This window comes from Zeus faber, assembly GCF_960531495.2.
Source record: "Zeus faber genome assembly, chromosome: 15".
NCBI lineage: Eukaryota > Metazoa > Chordata > Actinopteri > Zeiformes > Zeidae > Zeus > Zeus faber.
Window position 1 is genome coordinate 27,252,771 of NC_137194.1, and position 27,844 is coordinate 27,280,614.

Sequence of the window (27,844 nt, forward strand, 5' to 3'; positions counted from 1 at the left end):
TGACTAATTTCTCGCTGATTTGCACCGAAGATGCATCCAAGAGCTGGAGAGCTATCCAGGTGTGAGACAACCATCTGATTCCTATCAAACAGGGTGAAATCAGAGCTACCTAAAGAGCAAGGCTAAAATCACTTCTACTGGACCGTTTATCAACATGGCTTGTTCAGCGAGGGTCTAAAAGCAATCAATGTTTAGTTTGATATGAAGAAGAATAGAATGTTTAGTAAAATATTGACAAAAGAAATCATAAAAAAAACACAGAAAATGTAGTGTGGCAGTTTTGTCAACCACGCACCACCCGAGTGGGGTTTTCAGGGACCTCCGGCACAGAAACACAGATGATGGCGTTGCAGACAAACAAGTTAAATGTAGAGAGGGGGCTAAGTGGAACAAGCCTGGAGCAGATGGACAGCATATCATGACAAAGGCACCGCTCCTGTGTGCGTGTGGGGGATGGGTGTTTATACAACCACAACCAATTACCCAGACCCAGGACAGGTGTGGCTACTCCAACCACACCATCCCCACACCACACAAAGCTTTAAAGTCTTTGAATGATAGATTTAAGTATGTACTAAATATAGGTGTATATTTCATCTTTCTATGATATAGAGTGTACTTAATTCATTTTTGTGCGGTTTATGAGTGGTTACACTGCTTAATAAGTCAAGAGTCAAAATATCAGCATCTTATTTTAGCCAATGGGAATCGTGTGGCGCTGGACGATTGGTATGTTGCCGTAAATGTTATTACTTTTATGTTTTTTGTTTCTGACGTGATCCATTACGTTCTCTGGCCGTCAATAAGCGTGACTGCCAAATATTCAAGTTTTTCTTTCAAATATTTGAAAAGTAAGCCTTAAAAAAATTAAAATAAAATAAAATAAATATATATATATATATATATATATATATATATTTCTCAAATCAAACATTTGGCTAAACTAAAGTGTAGGCTACCTACCCGGCCGGCTACCTACCCGGCTACCTACTACTGTAGGTAGCTACCTACTACTGTAGGTAGCCGGGTTTCTTTAGGTCACTGCTTAAAAGGCTTAAAATATATTTTGCATCATTCATAGGCAACTTCTTTGGCCATTTTATGGTTTTGAATTATTAGCTCTGAGATTTGAGTGTTTTTAAGTGTGAGTGTAAGTGTGAAGTGATTTAAGTGTTTCAGGTTGAAGACAAGGCTTTTTTTTTGAGGCAGCTGGCTGTGACAGAGTGTGATTTATCGCAGGGTGGATAGATGTGTTTGCTACATGCAGTGCACTGTTGGAAGGTTCACAGACGGTAACGTGGCCTAGTTTTAAAGCCTCCGGAGACCAGAGAGACATCCATGTCTCTGCAACACAATTCACACCGTCTCGATTTCGTTTTGTTCTTTTTTCTATGGTTCAGGCAACGCACGCACATGCACACATTAAAACTCTAAGGGGCGAATTCACAAAAGGAATGCGTGGCTTTTGCGGCCTTTAAACAGGCGCATATAACAGAAAAAGCAAGCGCCCACAAAGGGTGAAATACAAATGAGCCTCGTTGCAAAAAACGTCCAATTCACAAGCACTGGCGCTATAGCCACATGCAGTTAGAGTGAAATTATTACTGTCTGCAGAGAGCTAGTGGTAACTAAAAGGCAGTGTGGTGGCTCTCTCCATGCACACAGGGGGCCAAGGTGGGGGGCCTGACCAGCGTCCACACACACACACACACACACACACACACACACACACACACACACACTCTCACACACACACACACACACACACACACACACACACACACACACACACACACACACACACAAGACATAGAGACCCGGATCGTGCGCAAAGGGACCCCATTGGGGTCTCCCTGGAGGGGTTGCGTAACGGGTCTCTAACAATCATCGAACAATTTCCATTATTTTCAAATCCCAATCGACGCTAACGGAGGGCTTGTCGGTGCTCTAGCCCCTTCAGGATTTGGCATTGGCGCAGCACCCCAAAGGATTTCCTTAGAGTTTTACATTTTAATTAAACACTTTAAATCAGAATAACTACTGACCCACAATGATTGTAAGTTTTATATTTATTTAAGACCTATAATTCATAATTCTCTATTACGCACTTTAGCTCCGCTGCGTGTGCCCGTTTCCCATTTCTACAAATAGAACAAATAAATGTCCGCGTGTTTTTATTATTTCAGATGTATTTATTTTACTACTTTTCCAAACACAAAAACTTGTATGTTAGGAGTTAATTCTCCTGTCGGTGCCTCTGACCAAGGCACCGGCACTGACTGCGGCTGCCCACTGTTCCTGTTGGCTGTTGGTATAGGATGGGTTGAATGCAGGGGAGGGCCGAGGACAAATTTCCCACGGAGCGATCAATAAAGTAAAATTAATTAAAACATAATAATAATAATAATTAGAATAAAACTAAAAGATTCCCCTGTGTCCTTTCCCATATCAGTTATTGATACCCCCCCCCCCCCACGCATGGATGCACAGAATATTTATTTTGCTACATGAATAATTGCGATCAGACACCAAACAAGCGCAAATTCCACTCACCAGCAAAACTTTATGGCCATGTTTGTGCTGCCATATCAAGAGCAATGTCTTTGGTGAAGATGGCGCAGATGGCACAAATTGCGGCAGTATTCATTGTTGCTATTAGCGGTTGCAAGCCATTCTTTGTGAATTTGCCCGTCAATGTGTAAGTATACTCACAACGAAACAAAATTTTCTAATGAAAACGACGTGCACAACTATTCATCAGTCTGTCAACTGTTTGCAGACTTCCCCCTCTCAGCACATGGTCCAAATATCACAGGATTGACTTAAACCGTTTGGTTTAAACAAAGGGTGAATAGACTTTCTATTTGGCGCGCGACCAAATTAACTATTATGTAACACACAAACACAAGTAGATGCAGGTACACACACATTAAGCAGACGCTTTTATCCAAAGCGACTTACAATTGTTCAAACACCGACGGACGCAGCCATCAGGAGCTAAGCGTCTTGCTCAAGGACACTACAGCATGAGCCTGGGATCGAACCAGCAACCTTTTTACAAGACAACCAGCTCTACCGCCTGAGCTACCATCCCCACACAATGTACACATACATTTGCACAAACATGCACATGCACGTGCACACACACATTATGGCAAATTTTATGCTAAACAAAATCAAATCTAATGAAGAAAATGAAAATGAATATGACCCTACAGACTCACACACACACACACACACACACACACACACACACACACACACACGCGCACACACACAGACCCTGCCCCTGTACACACACATACACATGCACCCAAACACGCAGGCATTCAATGCGCACAAATGAACACAAACACAAAAACACACTGCAGACCACAGTCAAATACAGTAAAACCCAGTGCTGCCGTTGGCCATGTTTATTTCCTCTCTTGGTTCTGTTCGTCTCAGTTTGGTCTCCAGTCCAACAGACAAAGAGTCATTGTCTCAGCTAAACCCCCCGGAAGGCCGCACAGAAGTTGAGTATTATACACTTTATTAAAACCAAAAAGCCACAGAGGCCGGGATTAATTTGTTCATGTTAGGGGGCGTAAAGGAACTTAACGACAATAATTCAGGTCTGAGGCCAAAGCCTTATTACAGGCTTATCTCATGTTCCTTGACAGATCTGTGCTGTGAGAACTGGCTGAATATAAAATAGATATATATTTTCTTGTTTGGAGATCCAGATGTTCCATGGTTTCAAATGGTAAATCTACTGGAGAGACAGCTTCCAGCTTCTAATATCGGAGTTTGAGGTTTGGGACGCTCCTTGTTTCTCTTTTTAGGGGAGTCTGGAAGTACAGCCAACAGCTTTTCAAGTTCAAAGTTTGTTGGAGCTCACAAGGAGCAATGATTTGGCCCCTGGATAATTGACAGAGCCAGGATAAACTTCATGCTTGCATCACACAGACAATTATTTTTATTCATATAAAACGCTCAGCCGGGATTTTTCTCTGGGGTTCAATAAAACCCAATCATCTCACTGTATCTAATTTTTATTTACCCAAGAGCTAATTCCAAAGTGTGTTTAGCATGTGTTATACTGTACACAATCTCAATTTACTCCTGATTGCTTTGTAATGGACTTGGCAGCGGAGATAATTTTGTATTGTGTTTTTTTAAATTGCATTAGCAGCATCAGCTGCAGCGTGGGAGGATCCAAAAATCTAATCACACATCTAACAATCTCCCATTAAGCTGGTAGTTTTGCGACGCCTCAGAGGTAATGAAGTCATTAATTCTCATCTTGCCTTTTCTCTTTCTTCCCATTCCCTAATTCTTCATCCCTCCATCTCTTGCTCAGATCTACTGGCCCCCGTTACCTGGCAACAGGGAGGACTGTGTTCAGCGAGGGAAGGACTCCCAGGTGAGTGACTGACAGCCACCAATCATAATGACCTCCTCTTAAGCCCTGCCTCCTTCTTTCAAACTGTCCAACTCTCTGTTCGTCGATGAAACCATTGATGGTTGATCAATATTATCAAATTAAAGGACAAAAAAACATTTTAAGTCAAAAATCGACCATCAATGTTTATTGTAACTGTTTAAATGGTTTCAACGAAAATATAGATAGATGATACATATATAATATTTATATAAAATATATATATATAATATATATATATATATATAATATATATATAATATATTTATAAAAACATCATTTCACTTCCACTCCACTCCACTCTTCGATCCACTCCAACACCCATCTCCACCTTCTTGAACGGTAACCCCATCCCACCCACTTAAACATCCAGGTCTAGCGGCTCTTTAATCACACAATTCTGCACCCCGGCATGATCCCCTCCTTCCATCACGGGGTCGCAGAACTGAGCCAAGCACAAACAGCTCCAGGCTCTGATGATTTCAGCCAGACCAGAGCAGCATTGAAGATTGCACAAGTAGGTTCTGAACAGTCCGTCATATTGGATACATGAGTTGGTGATATATACACATAATCAATAACAGATTTTTTTTTAACTTGGGTTATAAGTTGCAGTTCTTCCATGAATCTGTTGAATCTTGACCTAGACTTAAGTAAAAAGTAAGTTATCACAAGATGTAAAGAAATACCATTGGCTCTTTCGATCATTGGGGACAGTACAATGGGGCAATCACAATTGGGTTGACTACCATGATCGTGAAATGAGGTTTGGGTTAAAAATGCTGGAGAACTTGAGACACTTCTACGTCTATACTGTACTACTCTGAATATAAACAACTCCTAACTGGTACAGTGCTGTCTAGAAGATCGCCTCCAGCCTCAGCATCAGACGCAGCTTAATGCGACGCAGCCTCAGAGAGTTGGTGTCGTGTTTTATAGACACCGGTTTCCTCCGCTACGGTGACGCAGCCTCCACAAACAGGCAGGCAGAGGGTCCAGTTTCCTTCTAATGAAGTCTGCCCGAGTCCTCACGGGGAAGAGACCTGAAGCTTTGGTCTGCTGATGATCGTAATGAAATCCTCAAGGGCTTGGGCACATCAGAAGGAGACAAGAATACAAGCTCCTTAATGGGGAAAAGGGAAGAGAGAAGGAGAGACAGAGAGGTGGAATTAGTGAAGAGTTAAAGATTAGGACTCAGTCATGAAGGTGCAGACTGGAATTTAAAATGGTTCTTTTGTGTATGTGGCCTATTTACACAACTATGTTATTAATAAATACACTGGAGAAGGGAACTAAGTTTTATGGTTCTTTACTGGTTGAATCCAAACTTAACACACATACAGATCAATACACGCCTAATAGTGCAGGCAACAACGTGTTACTAAAACATAAAGTAGTCCCTTATTATAATGTAGGCTATACGGTACACTCCTCCCTTTTTATTTTAATAGTGCAACAACCCTTTTCCTTTACTGGGGCACTATACTAAAGTAGCTTACTTACTTAGGAGCTTAATAATACGAAAGTATAACAAAATAACTTAATAATCAATTTATAACCAATTCACTCAAATTATAACAAGCCTTATTTTACTTTTGGTCTAAGACCGATTTTGAACTCAAGCTTCTGGAGAGGTCTCCTCTGCCTCTTCGGGTAACGTCTGTCCTGAAACGTTTGCCTTGGGGCACGAGTCACTATATATAGATATTTACTGTTTTTCACCTGAGCTTCCAGGATTTGGTCCACATGACGTCTCCATACGTTCTCTCCCACCTCCACTGTGTACATCCGTGGGTCGTCTGTGGTGGAAATTGTATCTGGCTGGCACTTTTCAGTCCAGTAATCAAGTGCAAGAACTGACTGTCCCACACTGAAGCTCTGTGTTGACTTAGCATTCAAGTGTTTGAACTGTGTGTTCTCCACCTTACGGCATACATGTGATTTGAAAAGATCCACGCGAGACCTCAGGTTCCTGTTCAGAAACATCATCGCTGGAGTCTGATGAGTGATTGCATGTACTGCATTACAATAGACAACTTCCTCCTTGCCTATCTTGTGTTGCAGAGGTCGATCTTTCTGCCAAGCCATTTGTGGATGGATGGTAAGGGGCAGATGTAAAGTGCTTGATTCCATTGTTCTTCACAAAACTTTGGAATTCTCCAGAGACATAATGTCATCCATTGTCTGTGCAGATTTGTTCTGGTATGCCATTGGTCTTTTCCGATGTGGTTATCTTAATTTTGATGACCTCTGGCCATTTGGAATGTGCATTGACGGCAATTAAAAATGAGTCCATGAATGGTCCAGCAAAGTCGATGTGCACTCGTTGCCATAGTGATGAGGGCCACTCCCACGGACGGAGAGGGGCTTGTGGTGGTGTGTTCTGGATCTTTTAACATCCAGCGCAGTTCTTGGTCAAGTCCTAAATCTGTTTATCTATTCCTGGCCACCACACATAGGCATGGGCAAGACTTTTCATCTTCACAGTAACCAGGTGCCATTTGTGCAGTTCCTCCAGCACTCTTGTGCATAGCTTGGGAGGAATCACAACTCATGAACCACCCATTAGTGTTCCCCCACACATTGACAACTGCTCCTTCCTTGCTGTGAAAGCTGGAAACAGCTGGCCATCCCTTAACCGTGATGTCACATACTTTTGAGAATCTTGGATCATTGCGTGTTTCTCTTTCAATGAGGGTGTTCGCCACTGGTAATTGTTCAATTATTGTTGTGTGAAATACCTCTGCTGAATAAATTTTAGTGGTTATCTCTGAAGTCAGCAGTGGTAAACGTGACAAACCATCTGCATTGCCATGTTGCTTGGTTCCCTTGTGTTCAATGTCATACATTGTCATACATGACCTACTAAGAAAAGAGACCACCACTGCAGCCTTTGTGCCGTTATCACTGGAACGCCTTTTCTTGGCTTGAAGATTGATACGAGAGGCTGATGATCAGTCAAGAGATCAACTTTTGACCATACAGGTAGTGATTGAATTTCTTGACTCCCCACACAAGGCTTAGGGCCTCTCTGTCAATCTGTGTGTTGTTGCGTTCAGCTGATGTAAGCGTTCTTGAGGCAAAGGCTTGGTCTTTCTGAGCCATCTGGAAACATGTGCAATAACACAGCTTCAATCCTGTGGGGTGTAGCATCACATGCCAGTTGGATTGGTAAGGATGGGTCAAAGTGCGTGAGCAACTCTCCCGAAGTTACGAGTCCTTTAGTGTCTTGAAACGCTTTCTCACAGCTCTCAGTCCACTTCCATTGTGTCCCTGTCTGTAACAGTGCATTTAGTGGGTGTAGGACTGTGGATAGCTTAGGCAAAAACTTGTAGTAATAGTTCAACAGTCCAAGATGTGCTCTCTGCTGAGACACATTTTCAGGTGGTGGTGCCTTAAGCACTGCAACTATCTTGTCTTAAGACATGTGTAAGGCATCCTTGTTGATCACATCTCCAAAGTATGAGATTTCTGTTGATTAACTCTGAGCCCGTATTCTCATAAGATGGTCAGCACTTGTTAGGTAAGAAAGATAAGAAAGATAAGAAAGGTAAGAAAGGTAAGAAAGATGTTCGTCGTCATCTGTCATCCAGGTAACATTGAGTCCCTAGAATCCCCTGCAGGCCCTGGTCCATTGCCCTTTGCCAGATTGCAGGGGCTGATGCTATCCTAAACACCAACCTGTTAAAAACCTGTTAAAGTCCTTTGTGTGTATTTATTGTCAGGTATTTATTGGTTTGTCACAGTTTCTGCATTCCTTGTCTTTAAACCAACAGTCATCAGGGTCATGTGACGTGTTCCCACAACGGTAACATTTCTTTCCTTCTGTTCAGTGACATTTTATTTGTAGCATATTTCCAAATATTTTTGTTGAATTCCCTGAAGCACCCCGTGCTGCTGTTTCCATTGATATTGCAATGTTCAGAGCCTTCTCTAATGTATGGTCTTTTTCATACAGGCGCTTCTTCTGTGTGGTATCACAGTGCATGCCACACACTATCCTGTCCCTCAATGTGTCTGATAGACCAGCTCCAAACTGGCAATGTTTGGATAATTTGCGCAATATCAGCACAATATTAAGAAATGCTTTCATTTTTGCTCTGATTCCGTTTGTGAAATTTAAATCTTTCACAATGACCAGGAGATTTGCTGCCGTCTGCCCGAGCACCTCTCGTCGATTATGCACATTTTTGTTTTTTTACCATTTTTAGAGTACATGTATCACCGTATGCATGTGACAAATAATCTCTTGAACTTGAAATTTAATGTGGTTTGGGGTTTAAATGCTGTTGGAGAAAGAAAGAAAGAAAGAAAGAAAGAAAGAAAAAGGGAATGTAGGAGGGAGAAAAGGAAAAAGCGATCCTTTGATGCAGAGCTACATCATTAGACTTGGTGCCAGGGGCTTTAGTGGCATTCAGACTCTAAACAACACTAATTGCTGCTTTACAACACACACACACACACATAAACACACACACACACACACACACACACACACACACACACACACACACACACACACACACACACACACACACACACACACACACACACACACACTAATGCACACCCACATACACACACACACAGACACATTTCACACACATACTTCACGTAGGCATGTGCACACAATCAGCCATCAGCGTGTGACGAATATCTACACCTATGTACACACGCACACATAGTGAAGCTCTATGATTAAACCTCCTATAGCGAATGCTTCAAGTGACAAGCCACTGTGACTCTGTCCATCTGGAATCAGTTAGAAGGCGTGTGTGTGTGTGTGTGTGTGTGTGTGTGTTTGCGTGCGTCCGTGCGTGTGTGTGTGTGTGTGTGTGTGTGTGTGTGTGTGTGTGTGTGTGTGTGTGTTTGCGTGCGTCCGTGCATGTGTGTGTGTGTGTGTGTGTGTGTGTGTGTGTGCTTGACAGGGATCGAAAGAAGCTAACTAGTTTTGTCTTTGCTGCTATCTCTGCATTCCCGCACACTCCTTATGTGTGTTCTGTGTGTGTGTGTGTATGTGTGTGTGTGTGTGTGTCTGTGTTTCCGTAATGGAGATGCAAACCAACAACAGAAAGAGAAACTCACATGACATGCAGATGGCATGAAAAATATATAGATATTTACAGCATACAGAGAGAGGGAGGGAAATGCAGAGGAAATGAGAGAGAGAAATAGGGTTGGAAACAAATTAATATTGACAGAATAAATTCACTTTATTTGTGTTTATTATAATACAAAAACATTTAAAAAAAAAAGTCCTAATCCTTCTGTGTGTTCCCTGGATCCAGTTAAAATTCCATTGATCGGTACAGCCGCTACCCAGGCGACAGACTGTGCTTGTGGAACTGGTGTAATGGTGAAAAGATGCGACACAAAGAACAGATGAGCATTGATCCAGTGTTTCCTGTCACTGCCCCGCCCTGCCTCAGCGCATGCTGGGAAATTAACACCAGCCACCACGACCAAATATTTCAGCTGCTTTCAGTGAGTTGAGCATGGAAACACCGCCTGCTGTTGGCATGGAATCAGCAGCGTACACATGGTCCTGGGGTTCTTTCTGAAATATGCCTAATGCTCTACACTCCAATACAGCTGGTTGAGAGGAGGTTTCTAAAATTTGTATTTTAGACCTTCTTAGACACTCTTTCCAGCGGAAAGGTATTCATGATGGTGTAAAATCTGTTGATTTCAGCCTCTAGTATCGTATCCTTCGCAGATAACTAATATATACAGTATTCATTTTGGTGTCTCTAATAGCCACCAAGATAAAAAAAAAAATATATATACTATTATTGGGGAAATAAATACAAAATTAAGACCCAATATTCAATTTTTTAATTGGAAAACATTATTTGGTTGATATGGTCCAATATTACCCTCTGACAACCCCCTCCAATCTCTTGGTAGGCAAGTGAAAGTAGGCAATAGGTTAATTCTTCCGTTTGAGGATTATGACTTCATCTCGGCAGGCAGAATGAGGGCTGCCTCATAATTTGGGAGGAGCCGAGGAGTTCTGGGCAACGGGATGTGATTTTGACACATGTGGTCAAAGGTTTAGATTTCCTACTCTGGCAAATTTGAAATTATTTTTTTTTTTTTCCATCTTTATGCCTGTAGGAAAACTGAGCTCTCAAATGAGCGGATTAAACAGATGCTGAGACCAAAGACTTGGACTGACTCAAGATTTCAGCTGTTTAGCTTCCTAGTGTCTGTGTGTGTGTGTGTGTGTGTGTGTGTGTGTGTGTGTGTGTGTGTGTGTGTGTGTGTGTGTGTGTGTGTGTGTGTGTGTGTGTGTGTGTGTGTGTGTGTGTGTGTGTGTGTGTTCATGTGGTTGTGTGTATGTGTCCCTGAACGTGTTATCCTGGTTTCCTGTTAGTGTTAGGCAGCTTGATTGCTCTCCACCGACCACTGCGTGTTTATATTGGAAACTGCTTTCCAGCTCTGAACTCTCATTGATACTGTTTGGCATCAAAAGCTCATTTAACTTTTCTGATGTTGGGAGTTTTAGTTGCTGGTGGAGACACCTTTTAAGATGTTTGTTGCATTCTTTTATTTCATGAGCGGTTGCTGAAAGGTCCTAGTTAAAAAGTCCCGTCGAGGGATTGAGAAGTGTTGCTCAAAAGCAAACTGCTCTTGAGCAACAATTGGACGCATTCATGACAATGAGGCAATCGCGACCACGTCCTTCATCATCACTCTGCTTGACTCCCAATCATCTAGAAATACAAGAATTTCCCCTTAATTATAAGCAATTACTTGCTTCATTGCTCTGTTATTGTCCGACAGTGTTAACATTTCAAAATGCTTTGCAAAGCGTGCGTATATCCAGCCTGTTTGTGCTTGAAAGCCTGTGACAATGAAAGAAAACACTCCAATCCAACTACATGGTTTCATACCGCTGGTCGTGACCTTGGCTCCTCCAGCCGGTGATTAACTCGCTCTGGTTTCTAACCTCGCTGGATCCATGCGGATACTCCCTGGGATCCCACAGGACGGGTCCCAGGGAGCTGGCACACAATAAAACCGAATTTGTTCTGCTTTACGCCTCCTCCCATGCAGCTGAACCAAAAAAAGACCACACAGGTCTTGAAAAACATCCCAGGACACGAGAACAAGAAGTCATTCTTTCAATGAAAGAGCAACACATCTCTGCCTCACCCTTTCAATTCTACTTTTCTTAGAGAGTTCAAGTTGCTCTTATGTTGTTGTACCCAAAGGTGAAATGATACAGATTGGTTTTGTTAATTCTGTCTCAAGTATCCTACAGCACACACGTCTGATAGGACAGATCCAAGTCCAAGGAGAAACATTGGTGAAACTCATTTCTGCCATATCTGAGTCACTCTCTAAGCTCTCCGCTGTCAGAATGCAGAGTAAACCATCAAACGCCAAGGGAGCGAACATGGAGCACAGCAGACACACTTAGCTGTAAATTCAGAGATTTGTCCCGCTGTTCAGACCACACACAGCTTTTCACCAGAGTGGAGATAAACATTGCTCCATCCTATCAGCATCAACCATCCGATGAAAACTCTGGGGAAAATAATATAGAGCGAGACCGAACAATGTTTTCTTCCCTTTGAACGAGTCCTAAAGTCAAGCAAACGCTGTGGGAGAAACAATAAAACGAATTTAATATGCTCCAAATCCGTGGCATAATCTGTAAAATAAAAGTCATTTCAATGATTACTTCATAGGGCCTCCTTAAAGTGATAATCCTTAAAATGGTTAAGTCAGAGAATGGCCATTTCCATTTTTTTCCAGTTTTCCCTTCCTCTTGGTCGGTCGAGGTGGTGGCTATCGACCAACACTATCTAGGATCTTTGCATAATTTTCGAGAGTGGCGGACCCCGCCACCAACAATGCACACAGCATGTAGAGGAGCACATGCATAACGCAAATTCATTGCGTACATACATCTTTTTCTAATAAAGTGCTGGCTGAATAAGGCTCTGTTACACCTGGCATTAACATGCTTCTTGGGTGATCCAATCACAAGTGGTCAGCTCTTAGTACATAATATACAGTATATAAGCATATAAGTATATACAGTACGTATAATTATAATATACAATATATTGTGACTATAATATAGAAATATAAAATTATAATCTCATAGAGAAAGATTTTGATTTATTTATTTTCATATTTTCTTACTTGTATGGAAAATGAAAAAACGTAAACCTAACTCAGAGAATTGGAGTGTTTTTTCTTCTCTTCCAGACGGCGCGTTGCACCGGCGGACTGTGCCGTGCAAGTTTCCTGTGTATTTATTTTAGATCTATTTATTTTCATTTGTTTCCTACTTGTATGAAACAAAATGCTTAAACACAACTGAGTTAAGGGACTGTCCCATTCCGTCCTGTTACAAAAAATCTTGTGTATCCCGACCGGCCCTAGCTGCGTCACACATATCTCCCCCTTGCTTTCTGTTCCTATGGGACTTCATTTAGTAAAATCTAGATATTTTTGTGTCAATACTTTACTTGTAAATAATAAATCATGCACTTCTCCGATGGGGAGCACGGGGGAATTTCCCGACCAGAGCACGCTTACGCGATCAGTTGAGTGTTGAGTAGGCAGTCCTTCAATGGGGCCCAGGACACATTTGTGTTTACAGTGGTAAAAGAAAAAGAAAGAAAGTTGTGGCCATATGTGGCCCCGACCACCTCCGAATGTGGTCTGAGCCATCGCATCTCAAATCGCATTGAGGTGCGTTTACACCTGGCATTAGAGCCATCCACTTGTGATCGGATCACCAAAGACATATGTTAATTCCAGGTATAAACCGGGTCTAAGTCTGTCATAAATATCAAATATGGGAATACCACTTTAATTGGCTTGATCAGTTTAATTTACAAGGGAAGGGTAAGAGAGTTGTGTAGATCATTGATCTTGCTCCGGTGACGTGGTTTATAAGCACAGCTCAGCTCCACGCGGCTTCAAGCACTTCAGGAAGCAATCCACTATGTTTAAGACCTGTCACTGGAGGGCCACACATACATACACACACACACACACACACACACACGCACACGCACACGCACACGCACACGCACACGCACACGCACACACACTCACACACACACACACACACACACACACACACACACACACACACACACTAGACAAACTTTTTTTTCCACGTGTATGAGTTTGACCTCCTCCACTGAGACAGCGACAGTCAGTCTGTATCTGTTTCCTTTCCGTTACCATGCGCCATGTTTCAATAGCTTTTGGTCCAAACTGAGGGGCGACAGGGAAAAGTAATGTCCTCTATTTCCGGTCTACTTCCTGTTTGACTTCTTGTTTGACTTGGCAGTGCTGACTCAGCTCGACACGTGAGAGTCCAAGTGTCGTCATCTGGATGTAAAAGGATTTATAGAATCCTTATTTTTACTCAGATTACGATTTTCATCTGGATAGGGACAGAATGAACCAGAACCATCTCATATTGTGGCTTTGATATTTTTTTTTCTGTTATTTTTTCCAGTCTTTGTTTATTTAATTATTTATTTCTGTGTTCTTCTAAAATATTTCCAGAATAATATTAAATCATATAAAATAATGTTTAATATAATGTTTTTTCTCTATTTTTTCTCTACTTTTCCATTCTCTCATCATTTTCGTTATTTTTGTTATTTCATTCTTTTCATTATTTGTTTTTTTCAATTCTTTCTTTCTTTCTTTCTTTCTTTCTTTCTTTCTTTCCTCCTGTGGGAGTCTCTACCCACCGGTAGGGGTTTAGGGAGGGAGAGTCTTTCTGGCACTGGGGCGCCGACATGGCGTGAGCTTTTATTACGTACATGAACAGAAAGGCTCGCTAGCCAAAATGATAAACAATAATAATAACCGTGAAGTCTGGGCTTATGAGGAAGGATGGCTTCACGGGCCCCTGGACGCCGATCCCTCTCTGCAAGACAGACAACCATTAAGAAAGCTCCCTGCCCCGGATCGGACCAATCAGCGCCGCATGTGTGCTAATCCGGCTGTTTGGGGAAAGCTGTACAGCCACGGGAAGGAAGCCGCGCTGCCGTCTGCAACCGTGGCTTAACCACGGCCCTTGTTCTGCCACACTTTCTTTCTTTCTTTCTTTCTATCTTTCTTGCTTTCTTTCTTGCCCTTTCTCCTGCTCTCCTGTCTTTTGTTGGGAACCAGCAGGCTAAATCCCTGTTTATTTCCACTCTATTGACGTCACACTCATGTTAAGATGGACGAGCTAAAATGAAGTCTTTTATCCTCGAGGGAATTTCACATTGGCACGGATCATTTTATTTGTATTTTGTTGGCTTATCAGGATCGCTTATATCATTATTCTGACTTGAACCTGTCATGAAACGATGACCTACAGACGTGAAATACAGTCACTCGGTGTTAAAATAAATAAATAAGTGAATGGGGGAAACGCGCTACATCAACGATATGGAGGCGATCGTGTTTCTTCTAATAAAACTCCTCTTGGCCTCGTGACCGACATGTGGGATCAATAAGGTTTGTTAAGAAATCATTGGCTTGTATGACGCCTTGATTTATCTAAACCCCCCTTCGTGCCCTCTGTGTGTCTGTGTGTGTGTCTGTGTGTGTGTGTGTGTGTGTGTGTGTGTGTGTGTGTGTGTGTGTGTGTGTGTGTTACAGACGGAGTGTGCTAACTTCGTGCGGCTCCTGCAGCCATTCAACCGAACCCACCTGCTGGCATGCGGCACCGGAGCCTTCCAGCCGATGTGCACGTATGTCCATGTTGGACACAGAGGAGAGGTGAGACACACACACACACACACACACACACAAAAACAACATGCAAACCAAAAAAACATGCACACACACACACACACATACAGTAGACCAGTAGATTCAGACTAGATATACTCAAAGATACACATTCATACCCGCACACATGTACATACACCCAAATACCCACGTGCACACAGGAATATACATATACATAGAAATGCCCATACAAGTATATGCATCTCTCGTTTTTTCTGTCAACTTTCTCTTTTCGTATGAATATATTTTGATTCATAGAGTAATTGTGAAAGTTTCACATTAATTTATGAATCACGTTTTCCACTTTTTCTTTCTGCCGCCTCCCACAAACCCTTATAGCCACACCGCCTGTGTGGCAGAAAAGAAAAAATGATATATATTTTTTTTGAAAATACACTGATTCTTGTTGTGGTCCTGAGCTCAGAGCTCCAGGATCAGGGATGAGCCCCACGATGCAGCTGCATCACAGGGCCCTTCTGCTCCTGCTGTACATGCTGCACACACTGAGCCTCTCAGCTCAGTGGAAATCTGCACAGTTGTACTTCTGAAACAGTTGGAGAGGGACATGAATGGAGCCATTTAAAACTGGCTGGTACTGTAGCCTATTGTTTCAGACAAAATATTTTTCCATCTCCACATGGGGTCTGGGTTGGGCGTTAGGTTTCCGGTGAGGTTAAGGTAGCGGTGAAAGTTTGGGTGGAGCTTAAGCTCTTTCAGAAAATTGCCAGGAAATGTGAAACTATAACTTGTTTAGATAAATGGATAACTTTGGTAACCAAGGTGTTTTTTTTGGCTGTGCCAGCTGAATGTGTGTCCCTCCCAGCAGGATGGGGTTGAACTGGGCATGTGAACAGAGGAGGAGAGGCTTCTGGTTTGGAGGGAGAGAAGGAATGCGATGGATGGGGGGAAGGACGGCGTTGAGTGGATGTGAAGTGTGCGGCATGTTCTGCGTGTGAATATTTGGGATTACATGATTCCTCTTTTCCTGTTTCCCTTCTGTACCTGCTGCGGCTTTGTGAGGCTTAGCAAACCAGAGATTGCTGTGGTCATGCTTGTGTGTGAGTGTATGTGCGTGTGTGCTGTAATGTGTGTGTTCCTAATTTTTAAATTCAGCTGTCAGTGTCATTCTGTGCTCTACATTCATCATCTTCGGTGAAGAGAAAACAGAAACTTTCCACGTCATATGAACAAATTCTGCTAGAACACTGTGTACACGGTGTATTGACCGGGATTTAAGCTTCTATATATGCTATAGTTTATGTGCTATTTAAAATATGGAATGGAACAGGAAGTCAACTCAACTCATCTGTTTGGACAGTTGGACAAAAGCCAAAGGGGCGAATACACAAAGAAATGGATTGCTGTTGCTAATAGTACCATCAATTGCGCCCGCTATCTGCGCCGTCTTAGCGTCCGATTCACCAAATTTATTGTGCCAATGATAGGCCAGCGCAAACACGCCCATAAAATTTTACTGCTGAGTGCAATTTGCCCTTGTTTTGTGTCAGATTGCAGATTGACGGAGATGCGCGGATTCAAACACCTCTTACGATTAAAATTTACTTAGTATTTTTTGATTCATGTGCAATGACTACACATTATATTGTATGAGTAAATCTATAATAAAATGTACTATTCCCACACAGTAAAAATTTTACTTAAGAAATTCTAGTTATCAGTTAACTTATGTAAGTTAATTTAATATACTTTACTCTACCTCAAAGTTTTTTTCAGTGCGGGATTTAGAACCCTGCTGCCTTTCAGATGCAGCGGCCTGTGGAGCTGTCCATGGTCCTATGAGGTTCAATGCCATCTGTGGTTTAATGACAATTTTGACCACTTTATCGCTATTCCCTATACATTTAAGTTGTTCTTTTTGATATCTTTTCAGTTTAATAGGAAATATGGTGTTTTTGAATTGGACGTTTTTTTGCAACAATGCTCATTTGCATAGAAAGGGACCAATTTCGCCTAATACCTAATTTAAATATGTGCACCGGCACACTGAGACGCTATTTGCGTGGCAGAGCAGTTAAGGGTGCAATTCACCCTTTGCAGGTGCTTTGTGAATGAGGCGGTTGTTTTTTGTATTATTTGCGCTGATTTAGCGGCCACAAAAGCTGTGCAATCCTTTTTTGAATTCAGTGTTTTCAGAGTCCAGGGGAGTACTCGAAATTCACAGCAGCAAAGATCTCAAACTGCAAGATAAAACCAGAGCGCAAAGCTTTAGTCTCGCTGATAATGAAAAATAAAAAGCCGCTAAAAGGTGACGGATTGGGCTCCAAGGCTGAACAGAGGCAGCCTGGGAGGAGGAGGTTGCAGCCTGAATCCCAAGGCATGACTTTTGGAATTTAAAAGTACACTGTGCAGCCTTTGCCAAAAATGTGTCAGAAAACCATTTTCATTCTTTACATAACCACACAGGCAGTCTGTACCTCTGCCTCCCAAACGCTTTCCAGTCAATATTTTGGAAGCCATCATTTAAAAGCCGCAAAGAATCAAAAACATTTACCGCAATCTTTACGGCCAACAATGAATGTAAGTGAGAAACGCAGCTACATAACAGCCAAAAGAGAAGCAGATGAGCCCGGTTCTAAAACAAGTGCGAACGTGTGCTTTAGTTTGATGAAAAGGACAAAAAGTGATGAGAACTTTGCAATAAACAGACCACAGCAACAGGGGAATTGCTTCACAGCTTGCCAGTTTGGGGAGGAGATGAAAGATAAATGAAAAATGATCTGTGTCCTGGAAAAATGCCAAACTCTGTTCTGCACAAACTCTGCACAGTTGCCAAAAGCAGAACACAGAAATCAATGAGCAGATTCCAAGAGCCTCCAAATGCATGTTATGTTTTTATTGTTTCATTTCACTTCACACTATGAACATGTTTTGTCTGTATATGTGTGAGCTTTTATATGTTTGTGTGTGTGTGTGTGTGTGTGTCTGTGTGTGTGTGTGTGTGTGTGTGTGTGTGTGTGTGTGTGTGTGTGTGTGTGTGTGTGTGTGTGTGTGTGTGTGTGTGTGTGTGTGTGTGTGTGTGTGTGTGTGTGTGTGTGTGGAAAGGCTCAGCCGTGAAGTAACTCCTAGTTTATTGCTGTTCAGATGTATACTGTATGTGTTAAAGACCCATAGACCCTGCTGCTGTACCCACGTGTGTATGTGTATGTGTGTTTGTGTGTGTGTGTGTGTGTGTGTGTGTGTGTGTGTGGGGGGGGGGGGAATGAATGAGTTTAGGATGCACATGAAGGAGGAGATATTTTCGCATGTCATATTGGCATGTATATTCATTGGTAAAACCTTATGATTATCCAAATGTGAAGTACACTCAAAATAATAATTATTATAATAATAAATATTTTTTCATTTTAATAAACATAAATAAATATTCTTCTCAATTTCAGTTTTTGGTTATCAATTTAGGCAAAGATGTTGAATCATTCCTCAGAGAAGGATTTCTGATCAATATTAATCTTGAATTTTTGATCTCCAATTGTTATAAGTCTTGAGGTACAATAAGGAATTCCCTCCTAATTCCCCATTAGTGTGTGTCAGTGTGACGTGTCTGTGTGAGTGTGTGTGTGCTTGCGTACGTGCGTGTGTACGTGCGTGTGTACGTGCGTGCGTACGTGCGTGCGTGCCTGGTGAGTGCGTGCGTGTGCTCCAGCCCAGCAGCAGCCAGCATCTCTCTCCAGGTAGCCAACCCGTCATTCCGCAAGGGAGCCTGTCCATTTATTTAGAGTCTGGGACTCAGAGCTCTGTTTGTCTGACCTCTCCACGAGGAGCCGAGGGTTCCAACCCCGCCGGACTGGACCCTGGGTGGGATAACCTCTGACCCCCAAGGGTGTTTCACCTCACATGCATGTGCACATACACACACACAGACACACACACACCCACAGAGAAGAACACAACCACATGCACATGGGATTCCCATGGTGAGTGACACAGCGGCCTGAGCAGTGTCAGAGATGTGAAAATAAACCACAGTATTTCAGTGGTGGCAAATCCAGCCCCCAGACCCCACCCCCACCCCACACACACACACATACACATACAAATACGCACACATAATTGACATCTATACTGACAGAAATATTCACAAACATGATTAAAGACAGACATATAAAAGCTATTAAATATAGAAAGGGATGTAGCTTGAGAAACACACCCACACGCACACACACACACACACACACACACACACACACACACACACACACACACACACACAGAGTGCACAGCAGCGTCACTCTATGGAGTGAAATGTTCCAATGTTCCAAAATGCAATGCAGTGTTTGGTGAGTAAGTCTTAGTAAAGTAAAGACTTGGTGAAAATACTTCGTAAAAAATATTTCATTGTTTTTTAACTTTGTTGATAAGTTGGTCTGAAGCTGGGTCAGTCATTTTGTGAGGTGATAATTTTGACTTTGACTTTGACTTGAATCCATTCACACAACAGATATATTCATATGGTACCAAAATGTTAAAGAAATGTGGATCAAATGTTACAAGGAGGTTTAGGAAGGTTGCTTACAGTAAACCCAACTGGACACATTTTATTTTTGCACTGGAAATAAAATTGTGATTTGTCCAATTTAACATTTTTTAAGCAGCCTTCCACCCACCAGAGAGAGAGAGAGAGAGAGAGAGAAAGAGAGAGAGAGTCAGGGTCTAAGTGATTTGAAAAAAACATGCATTAATAAAAACAATTAACCCCCCCCCCCACAATAAAAGAAAGTAATAATAATAATAGTAATAATAATAATAATAATAATAATAATAATAATAATAATAATATATAATTATTAAATTATATATTATTATATATTATATATTATATTATTATGGTGGCACGGTGGCGCAGTGCATTGCACTGCTGCCTCACAGCAAGCTGGGTTCGATTCCCGCCTGAGGTGCTGTTGGCACCGTGCTCCGGGCGGTCACCATCCAAAGCATGTGTATGTACGTGTGTGTGTATGTGCGTGCATTTGTTGTAGTGAGGTGTGCTGTGTGACAATTAAAGATTCTTCTTCTAATAATAAATAAAAATAAACAAAAAAACATAGAAATAGAGTACATAATTATGAGGAATTCACTCAAACAGCAGTTAATCTTTTTCTTGTTTTATTTAAAGGTGGGGCTTAAAAAAAGATTCCCCTCTACGCCAGAACAAATGATATTGGAGTAGCACCACCGTTGTGTGAACTCATCCAGGCTGTTCATCAGTTTGTGGAAGCCGTAGTCCACCCAGACCCGGGCCCTCACTAGAGCTACAAAGAGGACAGCTGCTCCCGGGTCAGATCTGCTCTCCACCATCATCTTTCTACTCCAGTAGATTGACAACTTTGCTATCCCTTGTGTGGTCACAGAAAGGACATTGTTTTGGGACAGTTGGGTTAAGAACATTGACAAAGGGGTTGACTCTTTCAGTGGAGAACATTACACGGCTCGTGTAATGTTCTCCACTGAATGTTCTCACCTGCTCTCTTGTTTAAAGGAGCTTTGTACAAGACTCCACCCAGGCTTGGCGCTGTTCTCTGTGCCCAGGTACTCTCTCCTCACTGCGTCCCGCCTTCCATTTAAGTTATTTTTGTTTAAGACTTTGACACAGTGTTTGTATAGTATTGTACAGTATTTTGCCCTTGACTATGTACAAATGTTTTTTTTTTGTCGTTTTGTTAAACCACCTACTGTCGCTTTAAAACCATCGAAAACAGGACTAAAACCCAGTTCTGGAAAAGGGTAATTTTTGTTGGGAAGTTTTGTTCCGTTGCCATAGTCCCTCAGCATCGCCAACTCCTCCTCAGAAAGTCTTTTAATCCACATGTTTAGAATGTCCCTTGTGTGCCGTGTGGGTCGGAGGTTTAGCAGCTGAGCTGCTGCCAGGGTGATGTGGCGTCCTGGTCCTGCTGTATCTGCTATGTGGCATAGCCTGATGTTCCCGGTGGAAACCAGTCTCTGGGAAAGTCCTGGTGTGTGGTTACCCTGGAAATCCAAGCAGCTCCAGCATGTTCCTCCTCAATACTGAAGTCAGACTCCATCTTTTTTCTGCTTGTTTTCCTTTTGATTGTCCTGTCCCTGTTTTCCACCTCAGAGCCGATGTTACTTTTGTTTTTTCTCTTTAGGCGAGGTACGGTAAGTAGGGACTCCTCCTCCATCATCTCCTCATACTCACTGCCTCCTGTCAGCACTGCTCTGGCCACAGTAGCTGCCAGAGCACCATCCTCCATTTCTCCCTCCTTCCCACCTGCACCTCCACCTCTCCACCAGCCTCTCCCTGTGCTCCTGCAGCACTGTCACAGTAATCTCAGTGACTACATCAGCAGCTTCAGATGAAGCCAGCGATGCTTCACCTGCTTCATCTGAAGCTGGTGATGTCACAGCTTCCTTCTGTCCTGCTGCTTCGTGGCCCGCCACCTGCTTCTCCTTCCTGTTCTCCTGAACCACCTCAGCCTGGGTCTGACCCTGGGCTTTCCCTCCGTCTGTCCCTGTTGGTGCTCTGCTCTTCTCCCCAGACACAGAGGCTTTTCCTGGACAGGCTCTTATCAGGTGGCCCTCCTCACCACATCCAAAGCACATTGTTGTCTCAGATATAACTTATAAATAGTAATCAAAATCATCGACTCTTATTTTAAAACACACGTTTAGATCCTCATTCTGCTTATTGAGGATCATCTGAACCTGTCTCCTGTGAGACACCACATGTTTAAGCTCAGGTGCTTTACATCTAGATGACATTATTTTCATGGTGGAGACTACTTTTCCATGTCTTGTCAGTTCCCTGATCAGAATCTCGTCACTTATAAAAGCTGGGACATTGGACAGTCACCTTTTTAGCTGCAGTTGAGAGAGGCGACACAGAAAGGAATGCGTCGTTCACTATGACGCCCCGTTCCACCACCTTCTCTAAAGAGTCTATAAAAACCTCAACCGCACTATTCAACCTGGCAGCGGACACAACGCTGCCAGGACCAACAACCTGCGCCACAGCCAGCGCACACTCCTCCAGGGAACACAGGGAAGCAGGGGAGATCTTAACCCTGCGCTCCCGTGTAAACCTGGTGAAGTCCAACATTGCTAGGGACCCACACAAACCACCACCCACACCCCCACACCCTGTATGTACACACCACAACTAGTAAAACACAACACTTGTCACCAAAATAGATTCAAAACATAAAGAAAGATGGAAAAAAAGTCAGAGAGTCCCTCACTCCGCGACAAAAACTCACATGCTCTGCTTGCTCATGCCCCCATCCACAGAGACCTGGAGTTCAACATTCTCATAAACAGTCTGTCCCTCTATGTTCGAAGCGTCTTGTCTTTCTTTTCCTACTTATGTAGAGGGCCATCTTTGATGGCCAGAGCACACAGTTTAAAAGTTGGCATTTTTCTCACATTCTTTGCTATATTTAAAACAGATCATAAAAGTTTGCCTGGAGAAAACTTCCCCAAAAGACATAAAACATTTTTCCAATACGGGAAAAAAAGGAGAGAGTCTGGGGCATTCTGAAAAACGGTGAAAGTTTCTGTCTGTACACAGAAAGAACAGTTACTAGACACACTTGGGTTGAAGACAGAAATGAAGGAATTAACAGCCAGAGTAGAAGCCTCAACTGAAGATCAGCACCCTTTTTGATTTGTAGAGGGCCCTCCACTCTGGTCTGACGTCTGCCTTTCAATCTAGGTGGACCCTCCAGGGACTGTCAGAGCGACCATTCCATTTTGATTAATTTAATACCTTAACACACATTTTGTAGAACACCTTGCCGTTGTATTATGGTTAAAAAGGCCCTGTGCAGTCTTTTAAAACAGGAGCAACAATAACAGAGGGGAAGGGGTATTTAAAATCAGGCCGGTTAAAACAATGACAATAAGACCTTAAAAGAATACATTCATTCCCAGTCAGCTGACACTTCCAAATATCCAGCATGTGTTGGACAAGCCATGAATATTTTAGTCCAAGATGTGCAGCCAAGCCAGCCTAGCTCCCCCACCCCCTCCTAGCTCCGCGCCCCTGCTGGCCAGGCGCACAAGTCCTTGGCCTCCTTCCTCTTTTGGGAGTTACAAAATACTCTGTGGAAGCCAGCGGAGTTTGTCCCAAAATAAATCAACAAATGTGGCCTGTACCTTAGCCAGCAGGTAACGTGGAGGATCAACACACATCAGACGGTGCCAGAGCATTAAAGACACCACATTGTTGATCACCAGCATTCTGCCTTCACAGGATAGCTGTGACAAAATCCATTTCCACCTTTTTAAACGTCCTTCTATTTTTCCACAACATTTTCCCAGTTTTTTCCAATTAAATCTTGGTTGCCTACAAAGACCCCCAGATATTTGATCCCACATGTCTTCCGCCTCAGCCCTCCCGGCAGCCTGATCCTCCCACCTAGCCTCTCCCCAACTACAAGAGCTTCACTCTTATCCCAACTGACTCTAGCCGAAGAGAGGGAACCAAATTCACCAACAAACTTTAAAAAAAAAATCCAGATCTCTCACAGAGGCAGGGGTTCTGCCTCTGTGAGAGATCTCCATTTTGTAATTTGCTGTGCAGTTAAAATCACCTCCAAGAAATAAATACTCGTCAACATTGCAGTTGTTTATGGCACTACTCAGAATATCTAAAAACAACTCTTCTTTGTTTCAACTCTTTCAACCCCCCTTGTGGGTGCATAAATATTAATAAAAAACATTTTTGTATTGTGCTCTGATTTTTAACAACCAGCCTTCCACTATCACGTCTACTTCACAGGAGCAGGGTTTAAAATGCCTTGCAAATGAAATACCTGCTCCGCTACTGTTACTGAACCTGTGACTTAAGAAGATCTCTCCACCCCATTCCTTCTTCCATTCAGTTTCCTTGTCTGTAGTGCTGTGTGTTTCTTGTACAAACGTGACATCTAGTCCCTTCGTTTCAGTTAACTGAAAAAGAGAAGCTCTTTTTGTGCTGTCCCTCACTCCATTTATGTTCGGTGAAACTGTCTTCACCCAGCTCACCAGTGTTTTTCAGGAGTGGTTTTGCGGACTATGAACAATTTCAGGTCTGGAAAAGAATTTTCCACTTTGACCCTCAGACCTTTCGTCTCTTGTAGGAACTTCTTTATTTTACTAAACGAGTAGCCAGGTGACACTTGGGGGGGGACATAGTGATGGATCCATCAGAATCCTCTTCCACAGCAGAGGACTAACTCTGAGCTTCCTTAGAAATTGATTTTGCCGTTGAGCCGTCTTTTCTACCCCCAACTGTTTTTCTTTTAGAAGCCATTTTTACAAGCTCATCATCCATCAACATGTCCTCCTCCTCCTCCTCCTCCTCCTCCACCCTAGCAGCAGTCTGACTGGGCTGCTGCGTCAGACCAGCTTACCTTACCACCTTACTTTCTGTACCATCCCATGTCATCACACCAGAGGCTGGTGCTGGGCTCAGCGACCACGACAAACAAACTCAACTATAACACTGATCACAAACAACACAATATAAACTTCAGGATCACAAGGAAGAGCAACAAAACAAAAGTGAGGGGAAAATATAAGAGAAAGTTTGAAAAAGATCTCACTCATGGCAACGCTTCCGCAGCTCAGCACGCTCACTCCCACATCGAGAGAGAGAGAAAGCGAGAGAGAGGGCGAGAGAGAGACAGCGAGCTTGGTCTCTGCCTTTTGCTGTTTTATCTGTAAAGCCATTGTGGCTCCTGGAGTCTCCTTCCAGCTTTTCAAGGACAGTATTCCAGCTCCTCTCTCTCTCTCTCTCTCTTTCTCTCTCTCTCTCTCTCTCTCTCTCTCTCTCTCTCTCTCTCTCTCTCTCTTTGTCAGTTGTCCCAAGTGACCTGGACATTTTAATCAGCAATTCAGGAAGCAGCTACCTGGAAGCTGTGAGATCAGACAGAATCACACACACACACGCACGCACGCACGCACACACACACACAGATATGTAAATTTATACATACACAAATATGAAAACAGATGGAAAGATGGAGGGAGAAAGAGAGAGAGGTGGCCACTGGGAAACATTATTAAATGAGAAAGAAAGGAGATGTTGTAAACGACTGAGGATGAAGACACAAAAAATAAAATAAAAAAAGACAAATCAAGGAGAGAACGAGGCCCAACAAGCCCATATAGATTCGTTCCAATTATCCAACAGCAACATTTGACTTCAGATTTTTTTTCTGGACCTTCTTCTCTTCTTTTTTTTTTAAGCTGTGCTGTCAGCATGCTGGGCATACAACACAGAGCATTTGTATGCCATTGCATCTAGGACAGAGTTAGTTTGCAAGTGGAGTTCAAGTTCTCAACCTGCAATGCAACTCTTTATTAATTCTTGAATCATCAAGAACTGCTGCAATAACTCTTGTCACCTGACAAGAGCACAGTTTTTTGGTTATAGAGAGCCACCACTAACCCCCCTCTTAGGAGAACTATTTATCATGTTTGGGTCTGTAAACATCTAATCACTACTCCAAGAGGGGGAGATTCACAACGGGTGAGAGAATTACACATAGAACCAAACAACGTTTACACAAAAACATAAACATCGGACGACAACATTTATCGAAAAAACAGTTAATCAGGTCCAGGAAAACTGGAACTACAACTAGTCACGTGGCCTCTTCCTGTCATAATTATGGCAGTAAATGAGGGGGGAAAGGACAGGAACCAGGAGGGTTCTGGGGTGTGTTCACACCAGGTGTTGGTGGTGTGCGTGTGTGTGTGATGGAACCGCCTGAATTTGTATGTGTGTGTGTCTGCTGAGTGTACAGGACTAATCCCAATTGGTTCTGGTGTATAAGGTTGGTATTATGTCGCGCCGCCTCCAAGCAGCGGAAAGGGCTCCGAAGCCCCCCCGAGCTCCGCAGCTGCACAGACACCCCACGGCCGCAGGAAAGCCCCGAGCACCTGCCCACAGCCACAGAAGACCCCCGGGCCCCCAGAGAAGGCTGAAGCCCGCGCAGCAACCCCCCCACGTGGCCCCGAGGAGCATAACCCAGTCCTAGGGAGCACGAGTAGACCCCACATCCCCGGGGCACACACATACAACCCAACCCCAAGTGCAGGCACAAGACGCAGCCATAGGCCCGGAGCCAGGCCCCGCGCCAACAGACCGACACCCCGCCTGAACCGCCCACCCCACAGGGACCTTCAGTACGGAGATTGAAAGAAAAAATGTTTGGGCGTGTGTGTTTGTGTGTTTATTTGTGTGTGTGTGTGTGTGTGTCTGTGTGTGTGTGTGTGTGTGTGTGTGTGTGTGTGTGTGTGTGTGTGTGTGTGTGTGTGAGCGGGGGAAAGGAAGGTCCTGGAAAGAGCCGTTTAGCAACCTATTGTTAGTCTCACTGTTATTATTATCCCTTTGAAACGCCAAGTCACTGTGACCCTTCACCCATGTGTGTGTGTGTGTGCGTGCGTGCGTGCGTGTGTGTGTGTGAACTTTATCCTGTCTTGTCGTATATGATGTTACCTTACCCTAACTCATCTTATCTGACCATGGCACACACGATTCTAGGCAAACTACTTTATGTTCAGACCAAAAGTTCCCAATCCAACAAATATGAAACCATTTCAGTTTTGTTGTGGATGTTTCCTCAGTGTTTGGTTGGAGACTGCATCAGGGTGAGATTTTCCCGCAGGTCCTGTATCATCTGTTCTGCACGTTCTGGACCTTCAGTGTGTGGGCGCTCACATGTCCTTCACCTTGCTCACAATTTGTCTTTTGTTTTTCGCTCCGTCTGATTTCCATGCCGGCATCTCGCCTGTGATGAGCGTGCGGCGCGAGCCTCCAGACAATGCTCCATTGTCCGGAGGAGGAACCGGGGGAGTCAGAGAGACTCACAGGGTTCAGAGGGAGGACAGGACATTCGCATGGCGGGACTCTCCCTTTCTAAAAACTGGGATTGAACACCTATAAATACTTTTCCAATCGTTTATTTTGTGTTTTCTTCTGTAGCATGTGTTCACCATGGACTCTACCAACGTGGAGAACGGACGGGGGAAGGTTCCCCACGACCCCAGCCTCCCCTTCGCCAGTACCTTCAGTGGTACGTTCTTTGTTGTTCACTCTGTTTCGTTTTAGCACCTTTTTAACACTTTTTTTTCTATTTGTCTCTTTATAAAGTTTTTTTTTGTTTTTGTCCAAATAAGTCGGGAAACAAGGCCCACCATCTCTCCACAGCCACCACAATTAAGACGCCCAAGATCATCACACACAATGTAATCACTCTGTTTAAAGCCCACCCGGAAAACCTTTAAATACCTATAATAATGTAATATAACTAATATTTCATAATATTTAATATTATGTAATATTGTTTTCTTCGAAATGTTCTGCACTTCAGAATGAGCTCTATCATACATTGATTTGTGTTTAGTGACAAATCCCTAAACGCTCAAAACAAAGCTCTCACATGTTTAAAAATGTGAATCTTTTAACACCTCACACACACACACACACACACACACACACACACACACATACACACACACACACGCACGCACTTTGACACTTAACTTCGAGGGCGTTTTTCTCCTTCTGTCACATGATATTCCAAAATCACACTGTTACAAGCAATTCTAGGAGTCAGTGAAAGTGCAAGGGTGTGTGTGTGTGTGTGTGCCCCACCTCGTCTCCCTGGAGCCATGTGCCTTAAACCTATG

At 43.1% G+C, this 27,844-nt stretch overlaps 1 protein-coding gene across 2 annotated transcripts in view; it reads left to right on the forward strand.

Moving 5' to 3' along the window:
- sema3bl (sema domain, immunoglobulin domain (Ig), short basic domain, secreted, (semaphorin) 3bl) overlaps positions 1 to 27,844 on the forward strand; it is an 84,738-nt gene that overhangs the window by 31,476 nt on the left and 25,418 nt on the right. For both annotated transcript variants that reach the window (XM_080016065.1, XM_080016066.1), the window contains exons 3-5: positions 4,343 to 4,405; positions 15,059 to 15,178; positions 27,138 to 27,228. In XM_080016065.1, the coding sequence (XP_079872191.1) occupies positions 4,343 to 4,405; positions 15,059 to 15,178; positions 27,138 to 27,228 (274 nt within the window). The remainder of the gene's footprint in view (positions 1 to 4,342; positions 4,406 to 15,058; positions 15,179 to 27,137; positions 27,229 to 27,844) is intronic.